Below are 20,781 nucleotides of genomic sequence, written 5' to 3' on the forward strand. Positions count from 1 at the left end.
GGGCATTTATTGCTGTAAACTTTTCTCTTAGAACTTTTGCTAAATTCTTTAGGTTTTGTAACTAATGTACTTATAATGTACTTATATTTTTACTTTTCACCTTTTTTTTTTTTTTGGTCTTTTTGAGACAGGGTCTCCCTGTAGCCCCAGCTGTCCTGGAACTTACTGTGTAGACCGGGCTGGCCTTGAACTCAGAGATCCACCTGTCTCTGCCTCCTAAGTGCTGGGACAAAAGGCGTGCGCCGCCACACCCAGCACTTTTCACCTATTTTAAGAAACATTTAAATTTCTCTTTGATTTCTTTGTTGATTCATTATGCATTTAGGAAAATGTCTTTAAGTGATGGATTTGTATTTCTGAGATTCCTGTTGCTGATTTCCATTTTATTCCATTGTGGGCAGAATTTCCTTTGAATTTCTTTAGACTTGTTGCTTAAAATTGTTTCCCTAGAGAATGTTCCATGTGCTATGTTGGTGGAAATGGGCTGTAAATGTGCTAGGTCCATGTGGTCTGAAGTGCAGTTTAACTATTTCACTATTGATTTTTGTAGAAGACCTGTCCAGTGATAAAAGTAAGCTGTCTATTAATAAAATTAAGAACTTAACTCTAGTTGGTTTAGTCTGTTTCTTTGTTTTTTTTTTTTTAATTTTATGTATATGAGTGTATTGCTTGCATTGTAAGTGTTCCTGTGTCATGCAGTGCCCCAGGAGGTCAGAAGAGGGCATCAGATCACCTGGAACTAGAGTTGCGGGTTAGCTGCCACATGGGAGCCAAATCTGCATCCTCTGTGAGAGCAGCAGTGCCCTTAACTGCCGAGACATCTCTCCAGCCCCGTCTGTTCCTCTTAAACGGATTTTTTTTTTTAATATTTTATTTTTTTTTTTTTATTTAATATGTATTGAGTGTATTGCCTGCATGTATGTGAGTGCACCCATGTCGGTGCAGTGCCACAGAGATCAGAAGAGGGCTTCAGATTCCCCAGGAACTGGAGTTAAGGACGGCTCATAGCCACCTTGTGGGTGCTGGGAATCGAACCGGGTCCTCTGCAAGTCATTGCTCTTCACCGCTGAGCCATCTCTCCAGCCCCGTTTTTCTTTTTTAGTGATTCCATTATTGAATGCACACTTATTTATAACTATTTCCTCTTGTTGGGTTAGTTGGTTAATTTTTCACTGTATAGTGACCCTCTTCATCTCTTTTCCAAATTTTTTTATTTAAAGTATTTTTGTTGTTGTTGTTTTTGGTCTTTATGAGACAGGGTCTCCCTGTAGCCCCAGCTGGTGGCCCTAGAATTCACTGTGTAGACCATGCTGGCCTCAAACTCATAAAGATCCACCTGCCTCTGCCTCCAAGTCCTGGGATTAAAGGTATGCGCCACCATGCCGGGCTTAAAGTCTATTTTATCTGATACAAGTATAGCTACTCCTCACTTTTCGGTTTTTTTTTTTTTTTTTTTTTTTTTTGCATGGTAGGGTGGTCAGCTTCCTGTTGTTGTAATGAATACCTGAAGTAAATTGACTTGAAGTTTTGACTCCCAGTTTTAGAGATTTAGTGTCTTGGTATTTGCTCTGGGGCCTGTGATAAGGTGGCATAGCATAGCTGGAAGGGTGGGGAGGAAACCTGCTCACCTCACAGCAACTGGGAGGCAGAGAGGAAGAGGAGGGTGGAGTCCCAGTACCCTTTCACAGACATACTCCCACTGATCTAAGACTTCCAGCTAGGTTCCATCTCCTAAAGTTTCCCCCACCTCCCAAGAACTAAGTGTGAACCTGTGAGCCTGTCGGGCATCTAGGGCACAACCCGCAGCACATTGTTGTGACCTTCCACACTTTCACTTTTAGACACAGAGTCATCATCAGTGAAGTGAGTGTCTAGCAGGCATTTATCATTGAATTTGGATTTATGTTTTGGTTTATTTTCTCCCATTCGACCAGCCTTTGTCTTTTAATTGGAGGAATTAAATGCTTTACCTTCAGGGTTATCAGTGATAAGCAAAGACAATCCTTTCCTTTAGTTGTTTTTTTCTGCTCATTTTCTAGACCCTGTGTGCATTTCATCCTCTCGTGCTCATTCTTGTGGTTTGTGATCTGCTGCCCTCAAAGTGCTGACTCTTTTATGTGTCTGCTCTGCTGTTCCTTGTGTGTAAGGTCGATGTGTTTTTATGAAGGTAATTATCTGTTTTAGTTTCCTTACTGTTTTTGTGATAAATTACCCTGACAAAAACAACTTAGGGGAGAAAAGGTTCATTTTAGGTCACAACCCAGGCTGCAGCCTGTCCTTGTGGGGAAGCTGGAGCAGAAAGCTGAGGCAGCTGGTCACGTCCAGGGTCAGGAGAATGGGAAATGCATGCGAGCTCACTGTGCTCAGCCCTCTCTGCACCTAGACACGCCAGGGTGCCCTGCTAGGGAATGGTGCGCCCAGACTGAGCTAGGTCTCCCCACAGCGGTTAACAGTAATCAAGACCGTCCCCCACAAACATGCTCACAGGCCACCCTGATCTAGACAGTCGTTCGTCCAGCTAGATCATTTTCTCTAGACTCTGTCAAGTTGACAGTTAAAACTTCTATTGTGGGACTCCCAAAACTACCAGTCCAGTGGTGGTGAAGTCCCTCAATCTTTACTTGTTTTGAGCAGATTTAATAGTTTGTTTGTTTTTTTTGTCTTTTTGACACAGGGTCTCTCTGTAGCCCCAGCTGTCCTGGAACTCGCTATGTAGACCAGGCTGGCCTTGAACTCACAGAGATCCTCCTGCCTCTGCCTCCCGAGTGCTATGATTAAAGGCATGCGCCACCACGCCCGGCTAATAGTTCTTAATTTTTAAAGTCTATCTTGGCTGTCTGTAATATTCTTGATTAGCATTTTTTCCTTTTAGAACTCTGAACATACCCCTTTCTTTCTTGATCCATAGGGTTTCTGAAGAAGTCTGCTGCTGGATTTATTTTACTTTAAGGTAGAAAAAGGTAATTTTATCTTAAGGTTTCCGAGGTTTCAGTTAGCATGGCGGGTAGGGCCTTGCAGAGCAGCTCATGTTGTAGTGGCCAGGAATCAGAGCAGGAGCATTGCCTGTGCTGGTGGTATGCTGCTTTCCCGTTATGTCACCAGGACCCCACCCTATAGGTATTGCCTCCCACCTTGAGATGGGTCTCCCTCACTTAGTTAGTCCTCTGGAAAGACCCTCACCCTCAGCTATGCTTTACTGAGCGTCCAGGTGCTGCTCCTGTCCAGTGAAGCTGGTTTTCCTTTGTTTTTAGAAATATTTTATGTTTATGAGTGTATTGCCTGAATGTGTGTAAGTGCACCTGTGTCATGCAATGCCTGCTGAGGTCAGAAGAGGACATCAGATCCCCTGAAACGAGTTACGGACGGTTGTTAGCTGCCATGTGTGCTGAGAATTGAACTCGGGTCTTGCAGAGCAGCCAGTGCTTTTACCCACTGAACATCTCTCCAGCCCTCACACTGATTTTCTTGCTGTTCTTAAAATTTGTTTCTTATACTTCTGGTAGTTTGCTTATAATATGCCTTGTAGTTGATTCGTTTTCTTGTTTGAATGCCTCGGGAGTCCTTTGAGCTTCCTAGACCAGGATGTCAGCATCTGTACCAAGGTTTGGGGAGTTCTCAGAAATTATTTCATTGTTATCTGGGAACACCTGTTATATAAGAATTTGTACTCTTCATAGTACCCTATAAGCCTTGAAGTTTATTTTCATTCCTTGTAATTTTGTTGGGATTATTTCAAATATCTGTATTCACACTCATAAAATCTGCCTGATCTATTCTGCTGTTAAGACTCTTTTCTGTATTTTTTCATTTATGTAGTTCTTTAGCTCCAGGATTTCTGTTTGGTTCTTTCTTACGATCTCTACCTCTTTGCTGAATTTCTTATTCATAACTTGAATCTCATAAAATTTCCTTTAAAAAGATGCATTTGAGTTGGGCGTGGTGGCGCTCGCCTTTAGTCCCAGCACTAGGGAGGCAGAGGCAGGTGGATCTCTGTGAGTTCAAGGCCAACCTGGTCTACATAGCTAATTCCAGGTCAGCTGGGGCTCAGGGAGACCCTGTCTCAAAAAGACAAAAATAATAATAAAAAGATGCATTTGAATTATTTACAAAGCAATAAATCGCTTTTCTTTTCCTTAGATCTACTGGTAGACAGATGCTGCTGCTCGGCAGGAGCTGGGTTGGGTGCGAGCACAACCTGTGCTGTGCTTTCTTCAGGCATTGCTGGGGCGCGTGGTAACCCAAGAGTTCCCCAAACCAAACCCAGAGGCTGCTAAGGTGGGCTTCTTTAGTAATACCTGCCTCAGATGTCTGGGCATAGTGGGTATTGCACCTTGCCTCCTGATTATTACTTTTTCTCTATCATGTTAATTTTCTGTTGCTTTCATTAGAAAAAAAAAATGGCCAAGGCAGTTTATGGAAGGAAGCGTTTATTGGTCTTATAGTTCGGGGTACAAATCCATCGTGGCAGGGGAGGTGGCAGGAGCTGAAGCTGAGTGCTTGGTCTTCACAGTCTTCACGCAGGCACCAAAGCAGAGAGCAGAGCTAGGCGTGGACTAGGCTGCAAGCTCTCAAAGTTCGCCCCAGGACAGGCTCCCTTCAGCCCGGCTGCACCTTCTAGGCTTTACCCTCAAAGGCCACCGATTGGGGTTGGATATTCAAATACTTGCAGCCTATGGGGCGCATTCTCTTTCCGACTACCACAGCTATCACAACAGGGTCCATCCTGATTTAGATTGACCTGGAAATGGAATGGCAGGGATTCTTGGCTCCTGTAGGAGACTGTAGGAGAAGATCATGTTTCCCTGTTCTCTGCAGCATCTCACCCACTGTGCCCTAGTACTCCTCACCAGCAAAATGACTTTTGGTTTTCTTTGTTTTGGTCCTTCACTTGGCGGGTAATGTGCCATGCACCTCTGGTGAGCCATTTGCATATTCAGAGCTCCTTTGGATACTAAAGTACCACCACTCTCCTGGTTTTTCTTTCTCTCTGACCCTTTATGGTTTTCACTTGCCATAGCTATATAACACCTGCTGCATGTTTGTCTCTGTATAAATTAAGGACTTATTTGGCTCAAGAAAACGCAAATTACGCTAACATTAGCTTAAGCAAATAGAATATTTTTCATGTAAGAAGTCTTGAGGAGGGCAGTTTAAGTTGGTTCATCAGTCCTGATAATGTGAAGCCCTTAGCTGTGTAATTCTTTTGCCTTCTGTCTTTGTGTTGGCCAGATGACTGATAGAATCATGCCTGTCACCTAGAGTTCAAGGCAGGAAGAAAACCTAAGGGAGGTCAAGACTCTCCATTAAGAATGGCTGGAAGAGCTGGGTGAGCATGGTATGCGGGCTGTAATCCCAGCAATGCAGGAGACGGAGGCAGAAGAATCATGAGTTTGAAGCCAGCCTGGGCTACAGAGTGAGACCCGGGGGGCCCAGGGAGGAATAGCACCCTGACTGCTCCAGATTTCTGCTGGTGCCCACCCCCACCCCCCAAGGCCTAGAATACTGCAGGTTCCATTTCTCCACCACTAGATGGCACCAGTGAGCAAAACGTACCATGGCTTCTAGCCTTTTGGGAGCCCCTACAGGAGCAAAGATCTTAAGAGAACACTTTTAACTGCTGTCTTCCTGTGTGAAAGTTTCATGAGCAGAGGACAGTGTAGTCAAGTCCTACTCAGGGTAACTTGGTAGGAAATAAAGTAGCACAGTCTAAAATCCCTAAGTAAGATTGGGAAGTAGCTAGTAGCAAGCAAAGCAACAAAGCAAAACCAGAAACTTAAGCAGAATGTATAGTCAAGTTCTTAAAGGAAATTAGAAACTTGATTCAGTAAAATGAAAGCTACCGTCTGCTCAGTAATGTCGAACTCATATGACCTGAAATCATAAACTTTTCAGTCCTGTCTCTCTCCTATCAGGCTGTAACCCCCCACCTCTCGTGTTTGTAACTTTCTCCCTAGACTTTAAGTGACAGTGTTCAAAGGCCCTCAGCTAATGGCAGAGTTGGAAAGTGAGCTCAGATTGTCCTTTGTGGTATCTCTACACTTAGAACTGACAATATGACCCAAAGTGAACAGCACAAACAGTGCTCAGTGTCACATCCTAGCAGGGTCCAAGAAGCCCAGAGTTTGGACAGTTACTAATATGGTGCCCTCTTGTTTCTGTACCATCTCAGAAGTCACTGTAGAAGCTCAAAAAGGACCTGCAGAATTCATCTCTCTGCACTTGACTAGAGGGGACTAACCAGGCCTATAACACAGGTCTGCCTGTTAGACCTGTGTTAGAATTTAGGGCTTGCTCAAAAAAACACTAAGCTCTTTCTTTGTTCTGTGTACCACCAGTTTGGGTGATTTTCTTTTTTTTTTAGTCATGAAATATTTTTGTATATCCTATTAGTAGTCTTCTTTGCTAAGATCCATCAGAAAAATTCAAACAGGTTCATGGTATTAAATGCTCTGGAAATACGTACTCTTCACTTTAACGGGTTCTCTTGTCCAGTGATTTGTTTGAGAAAATAATACATGTGCATGGATCTGAAATCCTTGGCAATATGCTCTAATGGTGTCATATTTTACCAGGACTTGCTCTTCCCAGATTCCCACGCCTCCTTTTAGCTAACCCCCTTTCAGCTTCCTCTTCAGCTAATATGTCATGCCAGATCCTGGACTGCTTTACCGAGTCACATACGTAGACCAAGTCAAACTAGTGACTGCTTGCTGACCCCGGTACTTCTGTAGTAATCTGATAGGTAATTATCAATCTTCCCATTTCAGGGACCTAAAGAAAGGTAAATATTATCCCCAGTTCTTTGAGACATAGCCCTGAGCCCTCGTTCCAAGCCTAACCTAACACTCAGCAATTTTTGATTCTAGAAAAACAACTGTGTGATGCCTGAGGACATGAGGAACTTTTACCTGATGACCAATGGCTTTCGTATGACGTGGAATGTGAAGCTAGATGGTGAGTCGGCCTTTGCTGCTGGAGAGCATTTCCCTGGTGGAGAGGTTGGAGGAGGCCTGTCGGAAGGTCCTTAGAATTTTAATATCTTTGTGGCTGTGTGGTTTTTGTGGGTCTCAAGTGTCAAATCCAGAATCTGGTTTTTATTTTTCCCCCCAAAGTGAACAGATACCATCAGTGCCTTCACCTCCTGCCACCCTGTTCCAGAGTCTGGCTGGTACTGCTCTGGAAACCTACTTTAGAGGCTTCCTGTTAGAGGAAAACATCAGTCACCTCATAGAGAACCCAACCAACTCAAGCTTAAAATCTCTGAGACCTGCCCCTTAGAGCTGCAACAATAGCCTCTAGTTTCCTTACAACAGCTGGCCAACTCTGCCAGCTCATTCCTAGCACAGACTTGCCAGCCCCTACCTCTGGTGGCTTTTGTTGCTTCTCACTCCGGCCACATCCCCATTGTCTTTAGGAAGCACCTCTGTGTCCTCAATGCTGTTTAGGAGGGTGACTTCTGTGGCACAGAGTATCTACACAGCTGACTTCTCCCCCTTCATGCCTCTGCCTCTTGCATGCACAGCTGAATTGCCTTTGCATGATTTCTAGAGCCTTCCTATCTGACTCCTGTAGCTAACCAGGGGTACTTTTTATAGCTTTTCATTTGTGGCCTGAAACCATCTGTCACCAGCCAGGTAGTCTCTCTTACAGCATAGCCATGGCCTTTGGAATCTGGAGCAATAGACAAGGGACATGGGAGCAGGCTAGCCCCTTAACAATCCTACCTTAAAGGAGATGTTTCATGAATATTTTATGAAATAGCTCCTGTTAATAATTATAATGTCTTTTATTATTTAATTTTTCAGTCCTGGTCTTTTTATCCTCATGACTATAACCACTCTTTTTTTTGCTGTTTTTTGAGACAGGGTCTCCCTGTAGCCCCAACTGGCCTGGAACTTATTATGCAGACTGGACTAACCTCTATCTCACAAAGATCCACCTACCTCTGCCTCCTGAAAGTTGGGATTATAGGTGTGTGCCACCATACCCTGTGGGGTCGCTCTCTCCTCGTGGGTCGTTGGCCACTGGTCCACGAGGACAAAGGGAGCAGAAGTGATGAACGGGGTCAGGATGGCCAGTGAGCACTGACGGAAGAAAGCCCTTCCAGGGAGGCAGGTTCAGTGATGCAAACAGCTCCAGACTCAGTGAAACAGCTCTGTTTTCAGTGAGGGTCAGGGAAAATATAGTGTGGAGGCAGTAGCCAATGCTTCAGCTGATAGGTGCTCATACTATGCTTTATTTACATGTGGCAGTGGGCTCCTATCATCCGACTACCAGGCAATGCCTGATTATCATATAGAAAAAAACCTGGGGGTGGTTTTTACTCCAGGTATCTATGCCAAAGGTCATGTTCCAAATAAGGTCAGGCAGAAAGCAGGAGGCCCCCTGCTGAGAAGGGGAGTCCTTCCATATAGCGCTGAGCCCCTTAGAGCTATCAGGACATGGAGGACTACAACCCTAGCAGCAGGGTTCCCCAACAATGCCCGACACCATTTTTTTTTAAACACAGAGGGAGAACTCCCAAGTTCCTTCTATGAAGCTGACACCATTTTTTACTAATGTAACTCTGTGACAAAAAAGGCAACAGGGAGCTGGAGAAATGGCTCAGCACTTAAGAGCACTCACGGCCCTGCCAGAAGGCCCAAGTTCAGCTCCCAGCACCCATGTGGGGCAGCTCATGGCTGCCTGCAGCTGCAGGGGACCTGATGTCCTCTTCTGGCCTCCATTGGGCACCTGGCAGACACACACATAAATAAAAAGGAAATAAATCTTTTTAAAGTAAATATTTTTCAAGAGGCATCGGATGCACCCTCTGATGTTTACTTTAGTGATTTTTTTTTTTTCTGGATGTTCCATGATCTCTATATCAGCTGTTTTATCGCCTTCACGCATTCCTGCCTTTCCAGATTTTAAGTCTCTGTATGGCAGCCTGTGTCCAACAAGGCTCTGTGTTGATGGGTAAGGAAACACGCAGTCTTACTAGTTCCCTAGTCATACCCTATTCACAAAGACTGTAGACCAACAGACAAGGAGGCTGCCAGGCTCTCTACTAAGTAGGAAAATGAGTAACAGAGGGAGAGGGAGTTCTCCATCCTGAAAGCTTACAAGAAAAGGGTACGTTACACAGTCAAAGCTCCTATTCCATTGGGAAGTATAAGTCACTGAGTTCTGGCTGAAACGAGAGAATAAAAAGGTTTTAGAGCCATTTACTCCTCAAATGGAATTACTAAGTTGAGCTCTTCTAGCTCTTTCTGTAGTGCCCCTTTAAAGCTTTTTCTTTAGTGGCCCCGTAATAAACATGGTAGGGGCTGCACAGCACCTCTGCCCCCAGTTTTTGTTTTCATGAAAGGCTGATCTTGGGACACAGAGAGAGTGATCGTGTGCACACTTTCCATCAGATTCTCAGCCACAGGCCAGTTGATGGGCTGTTTGTGTTATTCAAGCAGAAATGAGCATGGTGACCACTGTGACCAAGCTGTTCTCATGTCAGTCTTTTCTCTGATCCCATAGAGAACATCATCCCACTGGGGAGCATGGTTATCAACGGCATCTCAAAGCTGACTCAGCTCAGCCAGTCTTCCCTGTATTCACTTCCTAACGCACCGACGCTGGCAGACCTAGAGGATGATGATGAAGGTACTTGCTGGGGCTTCTGCCTTGGGTTAGAAATTGGCCTCCTTGTCTCCTTTCCACATACTGAAGCCACAGGAAGATGCCATGGCATTATATGTTCCACTGAACCAAAGCTCTTCCAACCCAGCTTCAGGAACATCTGGGGATAAGCTGGAGGGAAAGGCGATCAAAACCAGCCCATATCAGCAAGGGAAATTCCTTCCATGAAGGTAAAAGCCAGGTTGGGGTCTTTTTTTGTTTTTGGTCCCTATACCCAGTTTAGTGCCAGGCTAATAGTGGGCACTTAGGAATTGTTGAGTGAGTAAATGTTAGAAATGTCACTTGACAATTCAGGGGACCAGACATGTCAACACACGAGATCTCAGTACTTGACCATCTATCTGTAGCAAAAGGTTCATGCGTTCAGAGTCAGTGAGACTACGTGGTGAAAACAGGGTTCAGGGAACAGGGCAGTCTGACCACAGCTGTTTTCTCTCTTCCTATCTCTAATCATGTTGCCACTTGAGAATAAAGTAGTTCATCCATCAGATAGCTACTAAAGCCTTATCAGTAAAGGCTTCTTTAGTTAGACTTGTGTTCAGCTGCTACAGACTGAATTATACTGTTTTTGAACTAAATAGCAGTTCATTTTTCTCATAAGAACTCTGTAAAGAAGGTGGTATGGCTGATAAGACAGTCTCTCTGGCCTTTTTGCTGCACCAGCCTTTTAGGGTATTAGATTTTTTTTCCTTCTCATAGTTGAGGGATGCAGGCTGTACCTCCAGGCTTCAAGTCTGTGCTCAAAAGTACAAGAAGAGAAAAAGATAAGGGGTTGGGGTAGGACAGGATCTCAGACACATCTCTCCCTTTTTATCAGAACAACAGTAATGTTCTCACAAACCATTGAACAGAACAGAATCAAGAGCTACTCCTAGCTGCAAGGGAGTCTTAGGGAGAATTTTTACTTGTACAGTATTATTTCCTCGTGTAGAATTAGAATTTAAGAAAAGGAGGATGGATAGTAACTACACAACCAGCAGGTAAGCCTTGAGGATTTACTGAAGTCCTAGCCAAGGGCAGTGATGTGCAGCTCCTCACATACCAGATGAGCAAGGGGAGAACAGTGCCAGAGGAGTGCAGGGACAGGGCCTCGCTAAGTGATGGGTCTGGCAAGAGCCTGGCCCGTAAAGCTATGGGATCCCCTGGGGTGGGAATGGTCACACTGGCTTAATCCCCATGTGTGATGGCAGAGAAGTAGGTAACAAGCAGTGTAGGTTTTCCCTGCCCTTGAGGCCAGAAGACAAAAAGCAGCCTAGAGAAGCTATCTTGGCAAAAGAACTGAGCTAGGGGTAGGGGCCACAGGGCTTACATACCTGTGTATATAAAACCCCTCAGCCTGGCTCATGCATTTTACAGTAGTCTTAATAACCCAACCTCAGTCTTATTAAAGGCTAAATAGAGGCTGGATGTGGTGGTATGTGCCTGTAATCCCAACACCTAAGAAGTTAGGCAGAAAAATAGTAAGTTCAAGGCTAACATGAGCTACAGAGTAAATGCAAGATGACCCTGGGCCACGTATCGAGATTCTGTACCAAAAACAAACAAACCCTAGTGGAAAAATACTGCTTTTCTCGGGATTCTCAGCGACAGAGCACGTTGGAACAGTCACCAGAAATGTCATAATACACAGCCAGAGAACCAAAACTGCCGGAGGACACAGATTAAAATCTCAGCAGAAACAAGAACAGTATAAATATTATTGACACTGGATTTGGCCTGGAAAATACGAGCAAGAAGAAACTCTGCACAGCACAGATAACTGAATTCTAAAGAGTGAATTGGAAGAGACGAGATAGGAAAGTCTGAAAAGTAGACCGGGTCCAGGAGACCTTTCATTAGGATCGCAGGCCAGGGAGGAAAGGCAGGAAGTAAAATACTCGCAAAAGAAAACTGGGGCTGGAGAGATGGCTCTTGCAGAGGACCCAGGTTTGGTTCCCAACACCACATCAGGTGACTGACAACAGCTTGTGACTCCAGTTCCAAGGAATCTTCACACCATCTGGCCTCTCAGGGAACCTGCACACAAGTGGTGCACATAAGTAAAATAAATCTTATTTTAATAAAAGGAATTTTAGTGACCAGTTTGAAAGAACTGGCAAAAACCCTAGACATCAGTACATCCTCTGATGTGGGGGGAAGAATGATAAGCTTCAGGCAAAAATAGTTTTGAAGAAATGATAATCCCATTCCCATCAAGCTGCTTATGTTCAGTCGTGGAAACTAGGAATCATTCAGAGAAAAGGAATGAAAGTCGAGAGTCCTGTATATACACAGTAAACAAACCTTTCAGGTTATAAGCAAGTCATAGGATCTAGGAATGTTATATATAACTTTTATATAGGAACCTTTTGAACAAAATACAAAGCATATTTTAAAGAATTTTCTTCTGTTTTTGTGCAAGGTGAGAAGGCCAGATTAAAGTTTTATAAGTTAAATTTACCCTGCTTCCTGAAAAAAAAATTCAAATTGTAACTCTCAGGACTTGAAATATTCCCAAACTGCAGATTCCATTAAGATGGGAACATACTAGAACAGGGTGAACCTCATAAAAGGAGGGATTTGGCACATGAGAACAGTGCCATTTGGCGATGAAGGCAAAGGTAGTGGTGATTTTCCTGTAAGCCAAGAACACACACACCCCACCCCTATAAGGAACCAAAAGCTAGTAGGGCAGGCTGGAACATTCCTCCCACAGCCCTCAGAAGGAATGACTCTGTGGGCACTTTGACTTCAGACTTCTGGCCGACAGATCTGTGAGGCAGTAACTTCCTTTCAGGCCGCTTAGTTTGTCAGAGCCCTTTCTAATCAACACACTGGTTTCCGTGGACCTCCTGCTGGAGAATGAAGAAAGGTTAGGGAAGTGAAAGGGCTCCCTTCACAGTAGCAAAGAAATCTCATACCGTATTGGAGGAAATGGGGTGCCTTGGTGTGTCAGCCTCCTATTCCTGCCATGACAGACGTCACATTATTATTTAATGGCGTGAGACTGTACAACTTCATTGTCGGTTTTGTTTAGTAGCAGTTTCCCTGTGTGAAGAATTCATTATAGCGTAGCTCAGTCCTCTCCTTAGCTAAGTACCCTGGCACCATAGCTAAGCAAAGGACCTAACTAACCTCTAGCTAAACCCTGCTCACCGATCAGTTGTTGGCTGACACTAATCTCATCTGAGTCATCGGAGCCTCTTCCAACCCACTGTGGTTGGCTGTTTTTAGTTCCTTGCCATTGTGGGACTCAGATTCCTGTTTCTTTTCTGACTTTGAGCCAGGATTCATGCTCAGCACCCGATGGCTGTTCTTGAGAACTAGCCGCTTTCCAACATGGCAGCTTACTTCTAAGCTAGTGGGAAACTTCTTCCCCAGTGTGGTAGAAGGAATGATCCCCAGTGTGGTAGAAGGAATGACTATCCGTTATGTTCACAGCTACTAACCACCCTAAGGAAAGAGGATCTTGTGAGGTGATCACTGGCGGTAGTAATCTCAGTGCCCTCACAGAATTTTGTGCTAAGGAAATACTGATACGTTCTTTTCAGTTAAAGTAGTGAAATGGATCTAAGTATGCAAGCAGAGGGAAAAGAAAAAACAGAAACTGGTCCTCCACTTAAAATAACAGCAGAGACAACGGCTCTTAGAAAATGTTATTTGGGAGTATGTGGCAGAAACCCAGTTTGGCTTGTGGCTCTGGTAAAGCCACAGGTATGCCCAGAGTTCAGGTTCGGGGAGGCTTTTAAAGACAAAGAGAAGTCACATAAGCTGCCCGTACAGCAGGCCGAAGGCCATTGCGAAGCAAACGTATCTGAATTTCTGCAGTCTTGAAGAGTTTATAGTAAAGCTTAATACAGAAAAATAGGTGGGAAATGAGTGGGATGTGAGATGCATGTGTATTGGAAAAGAGCACCCATGACTCGGGAGTCCCCCGCAGCAGTTCTCATCTGACTCACAAGCATAAGCGACCCGTTACAGGACCGGCCAGCTCTAATTTGGGGTAGACAAGGATGACTTCATCTTACTGTCAGCAACTTTGACCCACTAAAGGAATAAAAAACTATTTCCGACATCTCCCGTCAAATAAGGGGAATCCTGAACAGAAATGAGGAAGAGGAAAAATAAGAAACACAGCATTAAGATGAGGGGAATAAGATGACTCAGGTCAGTCATAATAAATGACAGGGAATCAAAATAAAATCCAGACTTGCCTGCATTCTTAAACTGATAAAGCAACTTCCTCTTCAGGTGGCGGCAAGTGGGTGATTGAGAGCAGCCTTCCTGCCAGAGACTGAGACGTGGAATAAGATTTAAAAATCATCTTCTTCCCTGGGCGTGGTGGTGCACGCCTTTAATCCCGGCACTGGGAGGCAGAGGCAGGCGGATCTCTGTGAGTTCGAGGCCAGCCTGGTCTACATAGTGAATCCAGGCCAGCTGGGGCTACAGAGAGACCCTGTCTCAGAAAGACCAGAAAAAAAAAAAAATCTTCCTCAAAGCACCTAAGAGCCAACAACGTGATGTGGTAAAAGCCAGAGTGACATCCAGGGAAGATTTACGGAGTTGCCTGGGTTGCTAGTCGGCCCTTCTCAAAAGCAGTGGTAATACGCTGACAAACCGGACACGACCTGTCTGTGAGCCAAGGAGTGAAGGGGATTTTAGGGCCTGCGAAAGATTGCACCTATAAAAACCACCCTCCTGTGGATTGGCACTGAAACACTGCACCCAGGAGGCGGGAGGAAGCAACAGCTCCTTCCACAGACCAAAGCTTGGGTGCAAGCCATCTGTGTTCCAGTGCAAGCCCAGGTCAACCAAGGCAGCGCAGCGAGAGTTCAGACAGGTGTTAGAGCCCCAGATCATACTGAAGTGGTCTAGATTCTTAATCTCCTCAGAGCCTTGGAAGATACAACAAAGATTCCTTCTAGAAAAGTGTTCTGAAATGAGTGCTGACTGTGGTTAACTATATCTCAAAGCATTTATATAAAGTGAGAGATGACATTACCCTAGGCCTGGATTTTTTTTTTATAAGTAAGTTTTCAGAAAGTAATTTTTACTAAAAAAACATGAAGGAACCAGAAGAAACTCAGCTTCATGAAGAAGAGCGAACCCATATTAGAAGGTTGGAGACACAAGAGGAGCCCAAGAGTAGGCTTTAAAACGCTGCCTTCGTACTGATAGAGATGAAAACCAAGCTGACGTTCAGGGAGGCACTGAAAGCAGCGATGCTACAAAGAATTCAAATACTGCCCTTAGCTTCTGATGATGGTCAGTACCTTCTATTGGGTCAGACAGCTGCAGGACCTTGTGACTCACAGAGATTAGAATACTCAGAAAGGCTTTGCCTGCTTTAGTAGTGGGAAATGATTAGCCTTAGATAAATACTATTTTGATCCCACTGATCCTGACCAAAAATTAGTTTTTTTGAGGCAGAGTTCCATGTAGCCCAGGCTGGCCTGGAACTTGTAATATAGCTGAGAGTGACCCTGAACTCTTGGTCTTTTACCTTCCAAGTTTTAGTATTACAGGCTGTACCATACCCTGCTTCTGCCTGACAAATCTTAAAAGCCCAAAGTATTTGCTTCCAGGTAACTTCACTGTGTCTGAGAACGGAGCTGAAGAATACTGAGAAATGGAGAACGTTAGCACTCAGCAGTGCAACATTAGCAGTTCCTGGAATGCAGTCAAAGTACCGGACAGGAAGATAGGCAGGGAAATACAAACTGATCCTGAACTGACACATTTTAGAATTTGCATCAGCAGGTGGTGACATAAATGCATATCTATGGAAAGAGAGGCATAAATTATGATACAGCCACTAAAAGGAGTGAATCAGTTCACTACATGACTAGGGCTTTCTGCAGAGTTACTGCATAGAAATCAAGAGTGAGATGTAAACGGTGCCCCGTTTTCATACAGTCCCATCGTTCAGACTTCTCTGGCTTTATGTGGTCCCATTCTCAAGAAATTCAGTTGAGGGCTAGAGAGATGGCTCAGTGGTTAAGAGCACTGGCTGCTCTTGGCAGAGGACCCAGGTTCAGTTCCCAGCACCCACATGGTGGCTAACAGCCATCCTTAGTTCCAAGGGACCCTATACCCACTTCTGGCCTCAGAGGGGATTACATAACATGGGTACATTTACATTACATGCAAGCAAAACACACACACACACATAAATTTGGGACTAGAGAGATGGCTCAGAGGTTAAGAGTGTTTGACTCAGGGTCAGTTCCTATCACTGACAAGGTGGCTAACAGCTGTCTATAACTGATCCAGTGCCCTCTTCTGGCCTCCATGGGCACCAGACAGTCACCTGATACACATACATACATGCAAGCACTCATACACTAAGTAAATCTTTAAAATAAAAGAAATTCAGTTGTCATCTTATGTCAGATTCCTGACAGTGTCTATGCCGGATAGCTTCAGTTGGGAAATTTCCTCTTTTGGACTGGCCTGTGGGCATGTCTGTGAGGTACTTTTTTGATTGTTGAGTCATGTGGGAGGGTCCAGCCCACTGTGGGTGGTGGCACCCCTGGGCAGGAGATGATAGATTATATAAGAAAGCAGGCTGAGCACAGGCCAGAGGAGCAAGCCAGTAAGCAAGCAGCATTCCTCAGTGGTCTGTGCTTCAGTTCCTGTCTCCAGATTCCTACTTTGAGTTCCTTCTTTGGCTTTCCACAATGATAGACTGTGAGCTATAGGCCAAATAAACCCTTTCTTCTCCTACTTTGAGTTCCTCTTTGGCTTTCCACAATGATAGACTGTGAGCTGTAGGCCAAATAAACCCTTTCTTCTCCAGGCTGTCTTAGGTCAGGGTGGTTTATCACGGCAGTAGAGAAGCAAAATAATATAGTGTCTGTTGGTGATGAGAGAGCCAGGCAGCAGGGCTAATCATTACATTTAGTGAGACCCAGGGCACTTAGAATATAGACTTCGCTATTTTTTTTTCATCCTAGCAGAGGTGGATGTAAAGTCCTGTGTCTGAGATGAGTTGTTTGGAACATTACTATTAATTTCTGGGTTTCCAGGCAATGAAGACCAGCCAGAGAAGCCTCACTTTGACTCTCGAAGTGTAATATTTGAGCTAGATTCATGCAATGGGAATGGGAAGGTTTGCCTTGTCTACAAAAATGGGAAACCAGGTAAGAGTCATTTCTAACATCGTCCCACAGTTCGGAGGTAGTCTTGTCTTGCCTGACCATGCTTGTTAGCCAACACAGCAGGCTCCCTGAGATGCTTCCAGGTTTCCCAGAAAGCACCTTTGGTCCTCTCTGCATCCCCCAACTAAGCTGATTTCTATAGTCCCTTACCCATCTCTTATGTGAGTCATGGCAAAACAGCCAATGAGATTAGATATTAGAAGTAAAAGCGTACAGAACTCCTCACTCTGGACATAGTGTCAAGCATTAGATAAGCGTCCAGGAAACCCATTTTCTTGTATACTTTTATATGTAGACTAAGAGCAATAGACCCCTGAATTACTAGAGTTCAGCCTCCACATGGAGCGTCAGGAGCAAGTGGAGCAGGTGGCAGCTGCTAGGGAGGCATTTTGCACCCCTGCCCCGCCCCGCCCCAGGGCAGTTCAGGCCTAAGGACTGTAAACCTAGAGCTAGATGAGGCCAAAGGCTCCTCAGCTAGCTTTCTGTCTAGCGATGTGAAGAGGTATAAGCACCAGAATTTACCTCTGGAGAGGAAAGGTCATTTCCATGTAGAGGCTTCTCAGCTCCATCATGAACTATGACAAATTAGATATGGGGGAGGGCTGAAAGGGACACATGGCTAAAAGCCAAGTCATGAGAAAGCTGATTGGGAATAAGGACCGTTTCCATTTAGTAAGCTAAATGGTTCACCTAAGGGAGGAGGAGAAGTCTGAAGGTCTGCTGCCTCCTCTCCTGCAGAGCTTAGAAAGCCAAACAAGAGTTCAGACAAGGTGTGGAAGATGAGAGAGTCATTCAAATGAAAATGTGACAGGTAGTGTTGGAGAAGCAAGAGACTAGATGGAAAACCCTTGGTGATGGTACACAATCTAGACAGATGAGCCAGGGTAGGCTTGAGGGGTAGAGATAGAAGACCATAGATGAGTGTGAGGCAGAAGACGGCGGGCCCAGGACATCCCATGCCAGCACAAGCAGGGTTGCAAGAGTGAGGTGAGCTGGGCTCTTCCAGGGGGTTCTTTTTCCCCAGCTCTTTTGATTCTTGAGAGATGTCTTCAAAAAAGCTAGAGCCATCAGAGTTTCTCTCCATCAGAAAAGCTATACCCCTGGGAGATGGAATGCTGGGTCCCTACAGAGCAGGAACATCTGCTTAAGGCAGCCTTAATGTACTGCCAGATGGTCAGAGTAAACAGATAGATTCATTGAGTGATGGATCAGTAATCTGTGAGTATCACAGAAACCGGTAAAAGCCATGGGACAGTAGGACTAGGAGGTTAGAGGGGGAAAGAGGGAACTTTTATGTTATTTCTACTGTTGGGTTTCTCCTTACCATGAGTGTATATTGACATTTCAGTTAAAAGGAAAAACGTGAAGGTGACCCTTTTTTCTTTGTGTGTATTGTAGGATTACCTCATGACACTGAGATCTGGTTCCTGGACAGAGCATTATACTGGCATTTTCTCACAGATACCTTTACTGCCTACTATCGCCTGCTCATCACCCACCTGGGCCTGCCCCAGTGGCAGTATGCCTTCACCAGCTATGGTATCAGCCCACAGGCCAAGGTAAGCAGAGAACACCTGCCATCTCAAAATGTGACATGAATCAAAAGTCTCCCGTGGAAGTGGTTACAAATTCCCAAATCATCCATCTAGATTAAGCTATCTGGGGTAGAACCTATATTTTCAATAAGTATGACAAGTGATTCTAATATGTCATTAGAATCAACAAGGAAGGTATTTTTAATTAAATGTTATTGAGGGCTTAGGCCCAGTTGATTGTTTATTGGGTTGACTACATGCACTTGGAAAGACTGAAGGTCTGCTGCCTCCTCTCCTGCAGAGCTTAGTAAGCTAAACAAGAGTTCAGACAAGGTGTGGAAGATGAGTCATTCAAATGAATGACTCTGCGCTCTTCTGAACATTGTGAGGCAGGTGCTGTTGGCAGTTTGCACGCCTTCTTGAGATGCTCCTTGCATGGAAGGCATTAATGCCTGTTCTCTTTGTACTTCTTGCTACCTCACAAATGTAGGAAGTAGTTCTGCACTGTCTACTTAACACTTGGTTGTGGAGCTCTTCCCCATCAGTGCACAGAGCTTTCTTCCCATTTATAGTTGAGATCTGGGCGTCATTTCAACCAAATGCTGGGCTTCTGCTGCCTGGCTTGAAAACCAGCAAGGGCTAGAACTTCTGCTGCGTGGTCTGGTCAGAAAGAAATCATACAATTTCCCAGAGCACTAAGTTAGCAAGACATTAGAGGACTCCGTTCCACCTCAGCTGTGCAAGATACACACCAGGCCTCCTTTTCCTCAAATGTCGTCTAAGAACAGTTTCTATCTGGCCAGTGTTGTGAGGCAGTTGTGATTTTAAAAAACACCAAAATTTTGGATGTCCTTTTGACTAATGGCTTTCCAGAACACCAGCACACACCTCACCCTGAGGAAAGGTCTTGCGCTCACCTCTGTCACAACTGATGGAGGGACGCTGCTGCCAGCATGCCCCGATGGCACCATCTGTCCCTGGTGGACTGACTAGGTCAGAAGGAAGGAGGTTCGATTCTTGGCTCTCCTACTGTGTTTATTTTAGAGGCCTCATGAAGTGCCTGACCAAGAGTTGATCGGATCTGCCACCGCTTTCTCTTAACGAAGAGCAAGTAAGCGTGGAAGGCAGTTTTTCATAAAAATATAGATAAGTTGAGTATTCCGTAACTGAAATCTTTCCGATTTTGCAGATTTTTGTTTCTTAATGATCACACATACTTTACCAGCTCACACTCAAAAGATTTGGTTTAGGAAATGTCAGTTTGTGTCTCTTCCCCTGTATTCACACTAAAAAGCACAAAAATGGGATTTTTCCTTTGAATTTGACTTTCTTTTCCACTTCCCTCCTACAGCAATGGTTCAGTATGTATAAACCTGTCACTTACAACACAGACCTGCTCACGGAAGAGAGTGAGTCCTTCGTAAACAAGCTGGACCCCAGCAAAGTGTTCAAGAACAAGCTCTCAGTCCCCAAAAAGAAAGGGACTGTGCAGCCGGCAGGTGCCCAGAAAGGGCCTGGGCCCTCAGCTCCCCCTACCCCGAAACCCTCCTCTGGCTCTGGAAACCCTGTCCGAAAATGAGCACCACTCATCCTAGCTCTCCACTAGCCCTGTGAATCAATGCACAGATGGCCCTCAAAGTCTTTGTGTGTCTGTGACTGTAAGCATCCTCCTGAGTGACCAATGCTCTAGGCTTTTATTTCCAGTGTCGTTAGCCAGAACTTGAAAAAGTCATATCCTCAGCTACATTCGCACCTCCTCAAGTATTTACGTGTCTCGTAGATTCCATATTGGACAACTCAGAGATACAGGACATTTCTATCAAATGTTTGGACAGCGTTTCATAAGGATATTTTCTTACAGTTCTTCAGGTCAGTTTGTTTTTGCTGTTAGGTACGGTTGATGCCTTATCTTGACAGGCTGTGTGATGTTTTATAAAAACTCTTAAAGATACAATTTTATGTTCTTTACGTCCTGTCCCACAAACAGATCTCACTTGGGTCATTTCTTGCTAATTTTCTATAAAGTTCCATGTTCCCGACAGTTTCTTGTAAAGTGTTTTGCTTCCAGCTTTGTATTACGGTATTTACACATTTGCCCAAATTATTTTCAAAAAGAATGCTTCCACTGTACTTTAACTATTTACAACTCCCAGGTGTTGATTTGCATAACTTTTCATAACTTTTGACAAGCCAGTCCCTGATGAGTGTTCCACATGTTCTGCCTGGCCACGGTTCTGAGCTGCCTCTCTCTGCTCTAAGCCGAAACCTGCTTGGAGCAGTGTGGGATTCCAAGGGCCTCTTGTACCAGAACTTCTACACAGACACACGATGGTACTAGACGTGTAGCCAGCCCACATAGGCCTACTGTGTGAGAAGAGAAATCTGGATTTACCTACTTCATCTGACAGGATTTCTGTAAGAAAAGACACTACGCA

At 44.7% G+C, this 20,781-nt stretch overlaps 1 protein-coding gene across 8 annotated transcripts in view; it reads left to right on the plus strand.

Moving 5' to 3' along the window:
- Tpgs2 (tubulin polyglutamylase complex subunit 2) overlaps window positions 1-20,385 on the plus strand; it is a 38,654-nt gene extending 18,269 nt beyond the window's left edge. For 2 of the 8 annotated variants that reach the window (XM_029563285.1, XM_029563286.1), the window contains 8 exons: window positions 2,040-2,167; window positions 2,909-2,960; window positions 4,138-4,275; window positions 6,867-6,954; window positions 9,511-9,636; window positions 16,680-16,793; window positions 18,210-18,370; window positions 19,698-20,385. In XM_029563285.1, the coding sequence (XP_029419145.1) occupies window positions 6,882-6,954; window positions 9,511-9,636; window positions 16,680-16,793; window positions 18,210-18,370; window positions 19,698-19,925 (702 nt within the window). In that variant the 5' untranslated portion in view covers window positions 2,040-2,167; window positions 2,909-2,960; window positions 4,138-4,275; window positions 6,867-6,881 and the 3' untranslated portion in view covers window positions 19,926-20,385. Of the gene's footprint in view, window positions 1-2,039; window positions 2,168-2,908; window positions 2,961-4,137; window positions 4,276-5,229; window positions 5,327-6,623; window positions 6,743-6,866; window positions 6,955-9,510; window positions 9,637-16,679; window positions 16,794-18,209; window positions 18,371-19,697 lie in introns of those variants that run through there. The other 6 variants (XM_008832507.3, XM_008832510.3, XM_029563287.1 and 3 more) reach the window with 5 other exon arrangements.
- Window positions 20,386-20,781: the final 396 nt, after the last annotated feature.

Source organism: Nannospalax galili, unplaced genomic scaffold, assembly GCF_000622305.1.
Source record: "Nannospalax galili isolate Female #2095 unplaced genomic scaffold, S.galili_v1.0 scaffold15, whole genome shotgun sequence".
Lineage (NCBI taxonomy): Eukaryota > Metazoa > Chordata > Mammalia > Rodentia > Spalacidae > Nannospalax > Nannospalax galili.